Here is a 15,833-nt window from a genome sequence, read left to right as displayed (position 1 = left end):
GGTGACACTGACAGGTGCCCGTCCATGTCCCCGCAGTGACACAGGTGACACAGGTGACACAGGTGACACTGACAGGTGACACAGATAACACAGGTGACACAGGTGACACAGGTGACACAGGTGACACTCATGACACAGGTGACACCGGTGACACAGGTGACACTGACAGGTGACACAGGTGACACAGGTGACACAGGTGACACAGGTGACACAGGAGACACAGGTGACAGGTGCCTGTCCGTGTCCCCGCAGTGACACAGGTGACACCGCTGACACTGACAGGTGACACAGGTGACACTGACAGGTGAGACAGGTGACACAGGTGACACAGGTGACACTGACAGGTGACACAGGTGACACAGGTGACACAGGTGACACAGGTGACAGGCGCCCGTCCGTGTCCCCGCAGCGGTGCAGGTGGCGCAGGTGACGCCGGTGGCCGGTGACACTGACAGGTGACACAGGTGACACAGGTGACACAGGTGACACAGGTGACACTGACAGGTGACACTCATGACACAGGTGACACCGGTGACACTCATGACACAGGTGATACTGACAGGTGACACAGGTGACACAGGTGACACAGGTGACACTGACAGGTGACGCTGACAGGTGACACAGGTGACAGGTGCCCGTCCGTGTCTCCGCAGCGGCGCAGGTGACACAGGTGACACAGGTGACACTGACAGGTGACACCGATGACACAGGTGACACAGGTGACACAGGTGACACTGACAGGTGACACAGGTGACACAGGTGACACAGGTGACACTGGTGACACAGGTGACACAGGTGACACTGACAGGTGAGACAGGTGAGACAGGTGACACAGGTGACACCGGTGACACAGGTGACACTGACAGGTGACACAGATAACACAGGTGACACAGGTGACACTCATGACACAGGTGACACAGGTGACACCGGTGACACAGGTGACACAGGTGACACCGGTGACACTGACAGGTGACACAGATAACACAGGTGACACAGGTGACAGGTGCCTGTCCATGTCCCCGCAGTGGCGCAGGTGGCGCAGGTGACGCCGGTGGCCGGTGACACTGACAGGTGACACAGGTGACACAGGTGACACAGGTGACACAGGTGACACTTATGACACAGGTGACACAGGTGACACAGGTGACACTGACAGGTGACACTGGTGACACCGGTGACACTCATGACACAGGTGACACAGGTGACACAGGTGACACCGGTGACACTTATGACACAGGTGACACAGGTGACACTCATGACACAGGTGACACTGACAGGCGCCCGTCCGTGTCCCCGCAGCGGCGCAGGTGGCGCAGGTGACGCCGGTGGCCGGTGACACGCGCGTGGTCGGTGGCCACGCCTGCGTGCCGCACTCGCAGCCCTGGCAGGTGGCCGTGCTGGACATGTACAAGCTCTACTGCGGCGGCGTCCTGGTGGCACCGCGCTGGGTGGTGACGGCGGCGCACTGCACCACACCCGGGTGAGGCACACCTGGCGCACCTGGGTACACAGCTGGGCACAGCTGGGCACACCTGGGGACACCTGGGGACACCTGGGGACACCTGGGCACAGCTGGGGACACACCTGGGCACACCTGGCACACAGCTGGGGACACCTGGGGACACCTGGGCACAGCTGGGTTCACACCTGGGTTCACACCTGGCGCACCTGGGTACACCTGGGTTCACACCTGGGCACACCTGGGCACAGCTGGGTTCACACCTGGGATACACCTGGGGGCACCTGGGTACACCTGGCGCACCTGGGTACACAGCTGGGCACAGCTGGGCACAGCTGGGTTCACACCTGGCACACAGCTGGGCACACCTGGGGACAGCTGGGTTCACACCTGGGTTCACCTGGGCACACCTGGGGACACCTGGGCACACCTGGGGACAGCTGGGGACAGCTGGGCACAGCTGGGTTCACACCTAGGCACACCCGGGCACAGCTGGGCACACCTGGGTTCACACCTGGGTTCACACCTGGGGACATCTGGGCACACCTGGGCACAGCTGGGGACAGCTGGGGACACCTGGGCACACCTGGGCACACCTGGGCACACCTGGGGACATCTGGGCACAGCTGGGGACAGCTGGGTTCACACCTGGGTTCACCTGGGCACACCTGGGGACACCTGGGCACACCTGGGGACAGCTGGGGACAGCTGGGCACAGCTGGGTTCACACCTGGGCACACCTGGGCACACCTGGGCACACCTGGGTACACACCTGGGATACACCTGGGATACAGCTGGGCACACCTGGGGACATCTGGGCACAGCTGGGGACAGCTGGCACACCTGGGTACAGCTGGGGACACCTGGGCACACCTGGGGACAGCTGGGTTCACACCTGGCACACCTGGGTTCACACCTGGGTTCACACCTGGCACGCCTGGGGACAGCTGGGCACACCTGGGCACAGCTGGGTTCACACCTGGCACACACCTGGGCACAGCTGGGCACACCTGGGCACACCTGGGGACAGCTGGGCACACCTGGGGACAGCTGGGTACAGCTGGGCACACCGGGGTTCACACCTGGGGACAGCCGGGTTCACACCTGGCACACCTGGGTACACCTGGGCACAGCTGGGGACATCTGGGCAGAGCTGGGTTCACACCTGGGTTCACACCTGGGCACAGCTGGGGACACCTGGGCACACCTGGGTACACCTGGGCACAGCTGGGCACAGCTGGGTTCACACCTGGGCACACCTGGGCACACCTGGGTGATACACGGATCCCACACCTGTCCCACCTGTCCCTCCCTCTGTCCCCTCTGTGTGCCACCCACGTCCCCCAGGTGTTCCTGAGATGTTCCTGAGATGTTCCTCAGGTGTTCCTCAGGTGTTCCCCAGATGTTCCTCAGGTGTTCCTCAGGTGTTCCCCAGATGTTCCTCAGGTGTTCCTCAGGTGTTCCCCAGGTGTTCCTGAGATGTTCCTCAGGTGTTCCTCAGGTGTTCCCCAGGTGTTCCTGAGATGTTCCTGAGATGTTCCTCAGGTGTTCCTCAGGTGTTCCCCAGATGTTCCTCAGGTGTTCCTCAGGTGTTCCCCAGGTGTTCCTGAGATGTTCCTCAGGTGTTCCTCAGGTGTTCCCCAGATGTTCCTCAGGTGTTCCTCAGGTGTTCCCCAGGTGTTCCTGAGATGTTCCTCAGGTGTTCCTCAGGTGTTCCTCAGGTGTTCCCCAGGTGTTCCTGAGATGTTCTCCAGGTGTTCCCCAGATGTTCCTCAGGTGTTCCTCAGGTGTTCCTCAGGTGTTCCTGCGATGTTCCTGAGATGTTCCTCAGGTGTTCCCCAGATGTTCCCATGTGTCCCCCATGTCCCTCAGATGTTCCTCAGATGTTCCCGAGGTGTTCCTGAGATGTTCCCCAGATGTTCCCCAGATGTTCCCCGGCTGCCCCTCAGGTGTCCCACACCTGTCCCTCACCTGTCCCGTCCCCCCAGGGTGACCACGGTGGCCCTGGGCAAGCACCGGCTGTCCCACACCTGTCCCTGTCCCTCTCCTCCATGTCCCTCAGGTGTCCCTCAGGTGTCCTTCAGATGTTCCCCAGGTGTTCCTCAGGTGCTCCTGAGATGTTCCTGAGATGTTCCCCAGGTGTTCCCCAGATGTTCCTCAGGTGTTCCCCAGGTGTTCCCCAGGTGTTCCTGCGATGTTCCTGAGATGTTCCTCAGGTGTTCCCCAGATGTTCCCATGTGTCCCCCATGTCCCTCAGATGTTCCCCAGATGTTCCCCAGATGTTCCCCAGATGTTCCCCGGCTGCCCCTCAGGTGTCCCACACCTGTCCCTCACCTGTCCCGTCCCCCCAGGGTGACCACGGTGGCCCTGGGCAAGCACCGGCTGTACGCGCGCGAGGCGGGCGAGCAGCGCCGCATGGTGGCCCGCATGGTGGCCCACCCGGGCTACGACCCGTCCACCAAGGACAACGACATCATGCTCCTCAAGCTGCTGGCCCCCGCCTCCATCTCCGACCGCGTCCGGCCCATCTCGGTGGCCTCGTGCCTGCCCCAGCCCGGCACCACCTGCGTCACCTCGGGCTGGGGGGCCACCACCTCGCCGGAAGGTAGGTGGCATCTGGGGGGGGGTTTGGGGCACCTTGGGGGGGACACCTCGTGGTCATCTGGGGCATCTCGTGGTCACTTGGGTCTCCTTGTGATCATCTCGTGGTCACTTGGGTCTCCTCGTGGTCATCTCGTGGTCATTTGGGTCTCCTGGTGGTCATCTCGTGGTCATTTGGGTCTTCTCGTGGTCATCTGGGGCATCTCGTGGTCACTTGGGTCTCCTTGTGGTCATCGCGTGGTCACTTGGGTCTCCTCGTGGTCATCTCGTGGTCATTTGGGTCTCCTTGTGGTCATCTCATGGTCACTTGGGTCTCCTTGTGGTCATCTCGTGGTCATTTGGGTCTTCTCGTGGTCATCTGGGGCATCTCGTGGTCATTGGGTCTCCTCGTGGTCATCTCATGGTCATTTGGACTCCTTGTGGTCATCTTATGGTCATTTGGAGCATCTCGTGGTCATTTGGGTCTCCTCGTGATCATTGGGTCTCCTCGTGGTCATCTCGTGGTCATTGGGTCTCCTCGTGGTCATCTCATGGTCATTGGGTCTCCTTGTGGTCATCTCGTGGTCACTTGGGTCTCCTCGTGGTCATTGGGTCTCCACGTGGTCATCTCGTGGTCACTTGGGTCTCCTCGTGGTCATCTCATGATCATTTGGGTCTCCTCGTGGTCATCTCATGGTCATTGGGTCTCCTTGTGATCATCTCGTGGTCACTTGGGTCTCCTCGTGGTCATTGGGTCTCCACGTGGTCATCTCGTGGTCACTTGGGTCTCCTCGTGGTCATCTCATGATCATTTGGGTCTCCTCGTGGTCATCTCATGGTCATTGGGTCTCCTTGTGGTCATCTCGTGGTCATTTGGATCTCCTTGTGGTCATCTGGATCACCTAAAGGTCACTTGGGTCTCCACGTGGTCACCTTGTGGTCATTTGGGTCTCCTCGTGGTCATCTCATGGTCATTTGGGTCTCCTCGTGGTCATCTGGATCACCTAAAGGCCACTTGGGTCTCCACGTGGTCACCTTGTGGTCACCTTGTGGTCATTTGGGTCTCCTCGTGGTCATCTCGTGGTCACTTGGGTCTCCTCGTGGTCATTGGGTCTCCTCGTGGTCATCTCGTGGTCACTTGGGTCTCCTTGTGGTCATCTCATGGTCATTTGGGTCTCCTCGTGGTCATCTCGTGGTCATTTGGATCTCCTTGTGGTCACCTGGACCACCTAAAGTTCACTTGGGTCTCCTCGTGTTCATCTCATGGTCATTTGGGTCTCCTTGTGGTCATCTGGATCACCTAAAGGTCACTTGGGTCTCCACGTGGTCACCTTGTGGTCATTTGGGTCTCCTCATGGTCATCTGGATCACCTAAAGGTCACTTGGGTCTCCACGTGGTCACCTTGTGGTCATTTGGGTCTCCTCATGGTCATCTGGATCACCTAAAGGTCACTTGGGTCTCCACGTGGTCACCTTGTGGTCATTTGGGTCTCCTCGTGGTCATCTCGTGGTCATTGGGTCTCCTCGTGGTCATTTGGGTCTCCTCGTGGTCATCTGGATCACCTAAAGGTCATTTGGGTCTCCTCGTGGTCATCTCATGGTCATTTGGGTCTCCTCGTGGTCATCTCATGGTCACTTGGGTCTCCTCGTGGTCATCTCGTGGTCATTTGGGTCTCCATGTGGTCATCTCATGGTCATCTGGACCACCTAAAGGTCACTTGAATCTCCTTGTGGTCATCTTGTGGTCATCTCATGGTCATTTGGATCTCCTTGTGGTCATCTGGATCACCTAAAGGTCACTTGTGTCTCCTCGTGTTCATCTTGTGATCGTTTGGGTCTCCTTGTGGTCATTTGGGTCTCCTCGTGGTCACCTGGATCACCTAAAGGTCATTTGGGTCTCCACGTGGTCACCTTGTGGTCATTTGGGTCTCCTCGTGGTCATCTCGTGGTCATTGGGTCTCCTCGTGGTCATCTGGATCACCTAAAGGTCATTTGGATCTCCTCGTGGTCATCTCGTGGTCACCTGGGTCTCCTCGTGGTCATCTCATGGTCATTTGGGTCTCCTGGTGGTCATCTCGTGGTCATTTGGGTCTTCTCGTGGTCATCTGGGGCATCTCGTGGTCATTGGGTCTCCTCGTGGTCATCTCATGGTCATTTGGACTCCTTGTGGTCATCTTGTGGTCATTTGGAGCATCTCTTGGTCACTTGGGTCTCCTCGTGGTCATCGCGTGGTCATTTGGGTCTCCTCGTGGTCATCTGGATCACCTAAAGGTCATTTGGATCTCCTCGTGGTCATTGGGTCTCCTTGTGGTCATCTCATGGTCACTTGGGTCTCCTCGTGGTCATCTCGTGGTCACCTGGGTCTCCTTGTGGTCATCTCATGGTCATTTGGGTCTCCTCGTGGTCATCTCGTGGTCATTTGGGTCTCCTCGTGGTCATCTCGTGGTCATTTGGGTCTCCTCGTGGTCATCTGGATCACCTAAAGGTCACTTGGGTCTCCTCGTGGTCATCTCGTGGTCATTGGGACTCCTCGTGGTCATCTTGTGGTCATTTGGGTCTCCTCGTGGTCATCTGGATCACCTAAAGGTCACTTGGGTCTCCACGTGGTCATCTCGTGGTCACCTGGGTCTCCTGGTGGTCATCTCATGGTCATTTGGAGCATCTCGTGGTCATTGGGTCTCCTCGTGGTCTCCTCGTGGTCATTGGGTCTCCTTGTGGTCATCTCATGGTCACGTGGGTCTCCTCGTGGTCATCTCGTGGTCATTGGGACTCCTTGTGGTCATCTCGTGGTCACTTGGGTCTCCTCGTGGTCATTGGGACTCCTTGTGGTCATCTTGTGGTCATTTGGAGCATCTCGTGGTCACTTGGGTCTCCTCGTGGTCATTGGGTCTCCTCGTGGTCATCTCGTGGTCATTTGGATCTCCTTGTGGTCACCTGGACCACCTAAAGTTCACTTGGGTCTCCTCGTGCTCATCTTGTGATCGTTTGGGTCTCCTTGTGGTCATTTGGGTCTCCTCGTGGTCGCCTGGACCACCTAAAGTTCACTTGGCTCTCCTCGTGGTCATCTCATGGTCATTTGGGTCTCCACGTGGTCATCTGGTGGTCATCTGGACCACCTAAAAGTCACTTGAATCTCCTTGTGGTCATCTTGTGGTCATCTCATGGTCATTTGGGTCTCCTCGTGGTCACCTGGACCACCTAAAGGTCACTTGGCTCTCCTCGTGGTCATCTCGTGGTCACCTAGGTCACCTCATGATCACCTGGGCCTTCTCCATGGTCACCTGGACCACCTTGTGGTCACTTTGGTCCTCTCCTGGTCACCTGGGTCACCTCATGGTCACCTGGGTCTCCTCATGGTGATCTCATGGTCACTTTGGACCCCTGGTGGTCACTCTGGTGGTCACTTTGGACCTCTGGTGGTCACTCTGGTGGTCACTGGGGTGGTCACTCTGGTGGTCACCCTGGTGGCCACTCAGGTGGTCACTTTGTACATTTCATGGTCCTCTGGGTTCATTCCTGGTCGCTTTGGACTCCTGGTGGTCACTCGGTGGTCACTCAGTGGTCACTCAATGGTCACTGGGTGGTCACTCATTGGTCACTCATTGGTCACTCAGTGGTCACTCAGTGGTCACTCAATGGTCACTCGGTGGTCACTCGGTGGTCACTCGGTGATCACTCAGTGGTCACCAGGTGGTCATTGCTTGGTCACTCAGTGGTCACTCAGTGGTCACTCGGTGGTCACAGGGTGGTCACTGGGGTGGTCACTCTGGTCACTGGGGTGGTCACTCAGTGGTCACTGGGTGGTCACTCGGTGGTCACTCAATGGTCACTCAGTGGTCACTCAGTGGTCACTCGGTGGTCACTCGGTGGTCACTGGGTGGTCACTGGGTGGTCACTCGGTGGTCACTCGGTGGTGACCAGGTGGTCATTGCTTGGTCACTGGTTGGTCACTGGGGTGGTCACTCTGTGGTCACTCGGTGGTCACTCAGGTGGTCACTGGGGTGGTCACTCAATGGTCACTCAGTGGTCACTCAGGGGTCACTCAGTAGTCACTGGGGTGGTCACTCAGGTGGTCACTCAGTGGTCACTCGGTGGTCACTCGGTGGTCACTGGGTGGTCACCAGGTGGTCACTCAATGGTCACTCAGTGGTCACTCAATGGTCACTCACTGGTCACTCGGTGGTCACTGGGTGGTCACTGGGATGGTCACTGCGTGGTCACTGGGTGGTCACTGGGTGGTCACTGGGTGGTCACTCAATGGTCACTCAATGGTCACTCAGTGGTCACTCTGGTGGTCACTCTGGTGTCCGCAGTGACGTACCCCGAGGTGCTGCAGTGCGTCAACGTCACCTGGGTCCTCGGGTGGTCACTGGATGGTCACTGGGATGGTCACTGGTTGGTCACTCGGTGGTCACTGTGGTGGTCACTCGGTGGTCACCTGGTGGTCACTCGGTGGTCACTCTGGTGTCCGCAGTGACGTACCCCGAGGTGCTGCAGTGTGTCAACGTCACCTGGGTCCTCGGGTGGTCACTGGGTGGTCACTGGGTGGTCACTGGGGTGGTCACTCGGTAGTCACTGGGGTGGTCACTGGTTGGTCACTGGGTGGTCACTGTGGTGGTCACTCACTGGTCACTCAGTGGTCACTCGGTGGTCACTCAGGTGGTCACTCGGTGGTCACCTGGTGGTCACTCGGTGGTCACTCTGGTGTCCGCAGTGACGTACCCCGAGGTGCTGCAGTGCGTCAACGTCACCTGGGTCCTCGGGTGGTCACTGGGTGGTCACTGGGTGGTCACTGGGGTGGTCACTGGGATGGTCACTGGTTGGTCACTGGTTGGTCACTCGGTGGTCACTCAGTGGTCACCTGGTGGTCACTCTGGTGTCCGCAGTGACGTACCCCGAGGTTCTGCAGTGCGTCAACGTCACCTGGGTCCTCGGGTGGTCACTGGGATGGTCACTGGGTGGTCACTGGGGTGGTCACTCAGTGGTCACTCGGTGGTCACTGTGGTGGTCACTCAGGGGTCACTCTGTGGTCACCTGGTGGTCACTCTGGTGTCCGCAGTGACGTACCCCGAGGTGCTGCAGTGCGTCAACGTCACCTGGGTCCTCGGGTGGTCACTGGGGTGGTCACTCGGGTGGTCACTGGGTGGTCACTGGGATGGTCACTGGTTGGTCACTTGGTGGTCACTCGGTGGTCACTCAGTGGTCACCTGGTGGTCACCTGGTGGTCACTCGGTGGTCACTCTGGTGTCCGCAGTGACGTACCCCGAGGTGCTGCAGTGCGTCAACGTCACGCTCTTCTCCCCGGCCGAGTGTCGCCGCTTCTACCCCGGCTCCATCACCGACAACATGATCTGCGCCGGGCACCTGCAGGGCGGCCGGGACTCCTGCCAGGTACGGCACAGCTGGGCACACCTGGGCACACCTGGGGACAGCTGGGCACACCTGGAGAACACCTGGGGACAGCTGGGGGCACCTGGGCACAGCTGGGGACACCTGGGCACACCTGGGGCACCTGGGGACAGCTGGGGGCACCTGGGCACAGCTGGGGACACCTGGGCACACCTGGGGGCACCTGGGGACACCTGGGGCACACCTGGGGGCACCTGGGGCACCTGGGGACAGCTGGGGGCATGTGGGACACACCTGGGCACACCTGAGGGCACCTGGGGCACCTGGGCACACCTGGGGCACCTGGGGCACCTGGGGACAGCTGGGGGCACCTGGGGACAGCTGGGGTCACATGGGCACACCTGGGCACAGCTGGGGCACCTGGGGACAGCTGGGGACAGCTGGGGACACACCTGGGCACACCTGGGGACACCTGGGGGCACCTGGCGCACCTGGCAAACCTGGGGGCACCTGAGGGCACCTGGGGACAGCTGGGGACAGCTGGGGACACCTGGGGACAGCTGGGGCACACCTGGGCACACCTGGGGACAGCTGGGCACAGCTGGGGCACCTGGGGACACCTGGGTACAGCTGGGGGCAGCTGGGGGCAGCTGGGAGGGGTCAGAGGTGCAGGAGAACCTGGGTTTGGGGCCTTCACCCCCAACGAGGTCCACCAAGGGTTTGACCAACCCAAGGGGTCACCAAACCCAACGAGGTCCACCAAAGGGTCATCAAACCCAACAATGGCTTCGTTGACCCAACCCAACGAGCTCCATCAAGGGTTTGACCAACCCATGGAGTCACCCAACCCAAGGAGGTCCACCAAGGGTTTGACTGACCCAAAGTGTCACCAAACCCAATGAGGTCCACCAAGGGCTCACCAAACCCAACGAGCTCCACCAAGAGTTTGGCCAACCCAAGGGTTTGGCCAACCCAAGAGTTTGGCCAACCCAAGAGTTTGGCCAAGCCAACGAGGTCTCAGCAGATCCCAAAGTTCTCCCCCAGCCCTGGTGGCCACGCCGGCGGTGACCTCGCACCCGCTGTGCCCTCAGGGTGACTCCGGTGGCCCGCTGGTGTGCGAGGGCACCTTGCAGGGCATCGTCTCGTGGGGTGGCCTCCAGGGGTGAGGGGGACCTTCTGGGGTCATCCAGGCCCTTGTTGAGATCCTTGGTTGGAGCTCCTTGGGTTGGGTGATCTTTTGGGGTCACTCAACCCAAGGAGGTCCACCAAGGGTTTGACCAACCCAAGGGGTCACCAAACCCAATGAGGTCCACCAAGGGTTTGACCAACCCAAAGGGTCACCAAACCAACGAGCTCCACCAAGAGTTTGGCCGAACCCATTGAGTCACCCAACCCAATGAGGTCCATCAAGGGTTTGACCAACCCAAGGGGTCACCACACCCAATGAGGTCCACCAAGGGTTTCACCAACCCAAGTGGTCACCAGACCCAACGAGTTCCACCAAGGGGTCATCCAACCCAACAAGGGCTTGGTTGACCCAACCCAACGAGCTCCACCAAGGGTTTGGCCAACCCATGGAGTCACCCAACCCAATGAGGTCCATCAAGGGTTTGGCCAACCCAAGAGTTTGGCCAACCCAACGAGGTCTCAGCAGATCCCAAAGTTCTCCCCCAGCCCTGGTGGCCACGCCGGCGGTGACCTCGCGCCCGCTGTGCCCTCAGGGTGACTCCGGTGGCCCGCTGGTGTGCGAGGGCACCTTGCAGGGCATCGTCTCGTGGGGTGGCCTCCAGGGGTGAGGGGACCTTCTGGGGTCATCCAGGCCCTTGTTGAGATCCTTGGTTGGAGCTCCTTGGGTTGGGTGATCTTTTGGGGTCACTCAACCCAATGAGGTCCATCAAGGGTTTGACCAACCCAAGGGGTCACCACACCCAATGAGGTCCACCAAGGGGTCATCCAACCCAACAAGGGCTTGGTTGACCCAACCCAACGAGCTCCACCAAGGGCTCACCAAACCCAACGAGCTCCACCAAGGGTTTTACCAACCCATGGAGTCACCCAACCCAAGGAGGTCCACCAAGACTTTGACCACCCACGGAGTCACCCAACCCAATGAGGTCCACCAAGGGCTCACCAAACCCAACGAGCTCCACCAAGAGTTCGGCCAACCCAAGAGTTTGGCCAACCCAAGAGTTTGGCCAACCCAAGAGTTTGGCCAACCCAAGAGTTTGGCCGACCCAATGAGGTCTCAGCAGATCCCAAAGTTCTCCCCCAGCCCTGGTGGCCACGCCGGCGGTGACCTCGCGCCCGCTGTGCCCTCAGGGTGACTCCGGTGGCCCGCTGGTGTGCGAGGGCACCTTGCAGGGCATCGTCTTGTGGGGTGGCCTCCAGGGGTGAGGGGACCTTCTGGGGTCATCCAGGCCCTTGTTGAGATCCTTGGTTGGAGCTCCTTGGGTTGGGTGATCTTTTGGGGTCACTCAACCCAATGAGGTCCACCAAGGGTTTGACCAACCCAAGGGGTCACCAAACCCAATGAGGTCCATCAAGGGTTTGACCAACCCATGGAGTCACCAAACCCAACGAGCTCCACCAAGGGTTTGACCAACCCAAAGGGTCACCATCCCAATGAGGTCCACCAAGAGTTTCACCAACCCATGGGGTCACCCAACCCAATGAGGTCCACCAAGGATTTCACCAACCCAATAAGTTCACCCAACCCAATGAGGTCCACCAAGAGTTTCACCAACCCAAGGGGTCACCAGACCCAACGAGTTCCACCAAGGGGTCATCAAACCCAACAAGGGCTTGGTTGACCCAACCCAATGAGCTCCACCAAGGGTTTGACCACCCACGGAGTCACCCAACCCAATGAGGTCCACCAAGGGCTCACCAAACCCAACGAGCTCCACCAAGAGTTCGGCCAACCCAAGAGTTTGGCCAACCCAAGAGTTTGGCCAACCCAAGAGTTTGGCCAACCCAAGAGTTTGGCCGACCCAATGAGGTCTCAGCAGATCCCAAAGTTCTCCCCCAGCCCTGGTGGCCACGCCGGCGGTGACCTCGCGCCCGCTGTGCCCTCAGGGTGACTCCGGTGGCCCGCTGGTGTGCGAGGGCACCTTGCAGGGCATCGTCTCGTGGGGTGGCCTCCAGGGATGAGGGGACCTTCTGGGGTCATCCAGGCCCTTGTTGAGATCCTTGGTTGGAGCTCCTTGGGTTGGGTGATCTTTTGGGGTCACTCAACCCAATGAGGTCCACCAAGGGTTTGACCAACCCAAGGGGTCACCACACCCAAGGAGGTCCACCAAGGGTTTGACCAACCCATGGAGTCACCAAACCCAACGAGCTCCACCAAGAGTTTGGCCGAACCCATTGAGTCACCCAACCCAATGAGGTCCACCAAGGGTTTGACCAACCCAAAGGGTCACCACACCCAATGAGGTCCACCAAGAGTTTCACCAACACAAGGGGTCACCAAACCCAACGAGTTCCACCAAGGGGTCATCAAACCCAACAAGGGCTTGGTTGACCCAACCCAACGAGCTCCACCAAGGGTTTGACCAACCCATGGAGTCACCCAACCCAAGGAGGTCCACCAAGGGCTCACCAAACCCAACGAGCTCCACCAAGGGTTTGACCACCTATGGAGTCACCCAACCCAACGAGCTCCACCAAGGGCTCACCAAACCCAATGAGCTCCACCAAGAGTTTGGCCGAACCCATTGAGTCACCCAACCCAATGAGGTCCATCAAGGGTTTGACCAACCCAAGGGGTCACCACACCCAATGAGGTCCACCAAGAGTTTCACCAACCCAAGGGGTCACCAAACCCAACGAGTTCCACCAAGGGGTCATCAAACCCAACAAGGGCTTGGTTGACCCAACCCAACGAGCTCCACCAAGAGTTCGGCCAACCCAAGAGTTTGGCCAACCCAAGAGTTTGGCCAACCCAACAGTTTTTGCCAAGCCAACGAGGTCTCAGCAGATCCCAAAGTTCTCCCCCAGCCCTGGTGGCCACGCCGGCGGTGACCTCGCGCCCGCTGTGCCCTCAGGGTGACTCCGGTGGCCCGCTGGTGTGCGAGGGCACCTTGCAGGGCATCGTCTCGTGGGGTGGCCTCCAGGGGTGAGGGGACCTTCTGGGGTCATCCAGGCCCTTGTTGAGATCCTTGGTTGGAGCTCCTTGGGTTGGGTGATCTTTTGGGGTCACTCAACCCAATGAGGTCCATCAAGGGTTTGACCAACCCAAGGGGTCACCAAACCCAATGAGGTCCATCAAGGGTTTGACCAACCCATGGAGTCACCAAACCCAACGAGCTCCACCAAGAGTTTGGCCAAACCCATTGAGTCACCAAACCCAATGAGGTCCACCAAGGTTTGACCAACCCAAGGGGTCACCAAACCCAACGAGGTCCACCAAAGGGTCATCAAACCCAACAATGGCTTGGTTGACCCAACCCAACGAGCTCCACCAAGGGTTTGACCACCCATGGAGTCACCCAACCCAATGAGGTCCATCAAGGGTTTGACCAACCCAAAGGGTCACCAAACCCAATGAGGTCCACCAAGAGTTTCACCAACACAAGGGGTCACCAAACCCAACGAGTTCCACCAAGGGGTCATCAAACCCAACAAGGGCTTGGTTGACCCAACCCAACGAGCTCCACCACGGGTTTGACCAACCCATGGAGTCACCCAACCCAATGAGGTCCACCAAGGGCTCACCAAACCCAACGAGCTCCACCAAGAGTTCGGCCAACCCAAGAGTTTGGCCAACCCAAGGGTTTGGCCAACCCAAGAGTTTGGCCAAGCCAACGAGGTCTCAGCAGATCCCAAAGTTCTCCCCCCAGCCCTGGTGGCCACGCCGGCGGTGACCTCGCGCCCGCTGTGCCCTCAGGGTGACTCCGGTGGCCCGCTGGTGTGCGAGGGCACCTTGCAGGGCATCGTCTCGTGGGGTGGCCTCCAGGGGTGAGGGGACCTTCTGGGGTCATCCAGGCCCTTGTTGAGATCCTTGGTTGGAGCTCCTTGGGTTGGGTGATCTTTTGGGGTCACTCAACCCAATGAGGTCATTCAAGGGTTTGACCAACCCAAGGGGTCACCAACCCAATGAGGTCCACCAAGGGTTTGACCAACCCATGGAGTCACCAAACCCAACGAGCTCCACCAAGAGTTTGGCCGAACCCATTGAGTCACCCAACCCAATGAGGTCCACCAAGGGTTTGACCAACCCAAAGGGTCACCACACCCAATGAGGTCCACCAAGAGTTTCACCAACACAAGGGGTCACCAAACCCAACGAGGTCCACCAAAGGGTCATCCAACCCAACAAGGGCTTGGTTGACCCAACCCAACGAGCTCCACCAAGGGTTTGGCCAACCCAAGAGTTTGGCCAAGCCAACGAGGTCTCAGCAGATCCCAAAGTTCTCCCCCCAGCCCTGGTGGCCACGCCGGCGGTGACCTCGCGCCCGCTGTGCCCTCAGGGTGACTCCGGTGGCCCGCTGGTGTGCGAGGGCACCTTGCAGGGCATCGTCTCGTGGGGTGCCTCCAGGGGTGAGGGGACCTTCTGGGGTCATCCAGGCCCTTGTTGAGATCCTTGGTTGGAGCTCCTTGGGTTGGGTGATCTTTTGGGGTCACTCAACCCAATGAGGTCATTCAAGGGTTTGACCAACCCATGGAGTCACCAAACCCAACGAGCTCCACAAGAGTTTGGCCGAACCCATTGAGTCACCCAACCCAATGAGGTCCACCAAGGGTTTGACAACCCAAAGGGTCACCAAACCCAATGAGGTCCACCAAGAGTTTCACCAACACAAGGGGTCACCAAACCCAACGAGTTCCACCAAGGGTCATCAAACCCAACAAGGGCTTGGTTGACCCAACCCAACGAGCTCCACCAAGAGTTCGGCCAACCCAAGAGTTTGGCCAACCCAAGAGTTTGGCCAACCCAAGAGTTTGGCCGACCCAATGAGGTCTCAGCAGATCCCAAAGTTCTCCCCCAGCCCTGGTGGCCACGCCGGCGGTGACCTCGCGCCCGCTGTGCCCTCAGGGTGACTCCGGTGGCCCGCTGGTGTGCGAGGGCACCTTGCAGGGCATCGTCTCGTGGGGCATGGAGCGCTGCGGGCAGCCGCGGCGCCCCGGCGTCTACACCAAGGTGTGCCGCTACGCCCGCTGGATCCAGGAGACCATGGAGGACACCTGAGGCGGCGCCGGCGCCGGCGCCCAGGGGACATTAAAGACGTGCCGGAACGCCGGGCTCCGCGTGGCTTTCCTACGCGCCGGGGGTTTTGGGGGGGTTTCGGGGGGATTTTTGGGGGGATTTTGGGGGGATTTGGGGGGATTTTGGGGGGGATTTTGGGGGGATTTTTGGGGAAATTTTGGGGGATTTTGAGGGGATTTTGGGGGAATTTAGGGGGGAATTTGGTGGGGATTTTGGGGGAATTTAAAGGGAATTTGAGGG

At 59.2% G+C, this 15,833-nt stretch overlaps 1 protein-coding gene across 1 annotated transcript; it reads left to right on the top strand.

The window, feature by feature from the left end:
• Positions 1 to 1,304: 1,304 nt before the first annotated feature.
• KLK14 (kallikrein related peptidase 14) lies at positions 1,305 to 15,578 on the top strand. Its single transcript, XM_068179435.1, has 4 exons — positions 1,305 to 1,480; positions 3,811 to 4,064; positions 9,294 to 9,430; positions 15,423 to 15,578. Exons 1-4 carry the CDS (start codon positions 1,404 to 1,406, stop codon positions 15,573 to 15,575), a joined length of 621 nt encoding a protein of 206 aa, XP_068035536.1. The 5' UTR covers positions 1,305 to 1,403; the 3' UTR covers positions 15,576 to 15,578.
• The last annotated feature ends 255 nt before the right edge of the window (positions 15,579 to 15,833 follow it).

The sequence above is a fragment of the Anomalospiza imberbis genome, unplaced genomic scaffold (assembly GCF_031753505.1).
Source record: "Anomalospiza imberbis isolate Cuckoo-Finch-1a 21T00152 unplaced genomic scaffold, ASM3175350v1 scaffold_966, whole genome shotgun sequence".
Classification (NCBI taxonomy): domain Eukaryota; kingdom Metazoa; phylum Chordata; class Aves; order Passeriformes; family Viduidae; genus Anomalospiza; species Anomalospiza imberbis.
The sequence above is the reverse complement of the archived record's forward strand: the minus strand, read 5'-3'. Positions and strand labels throughout refer to the sequence as shown.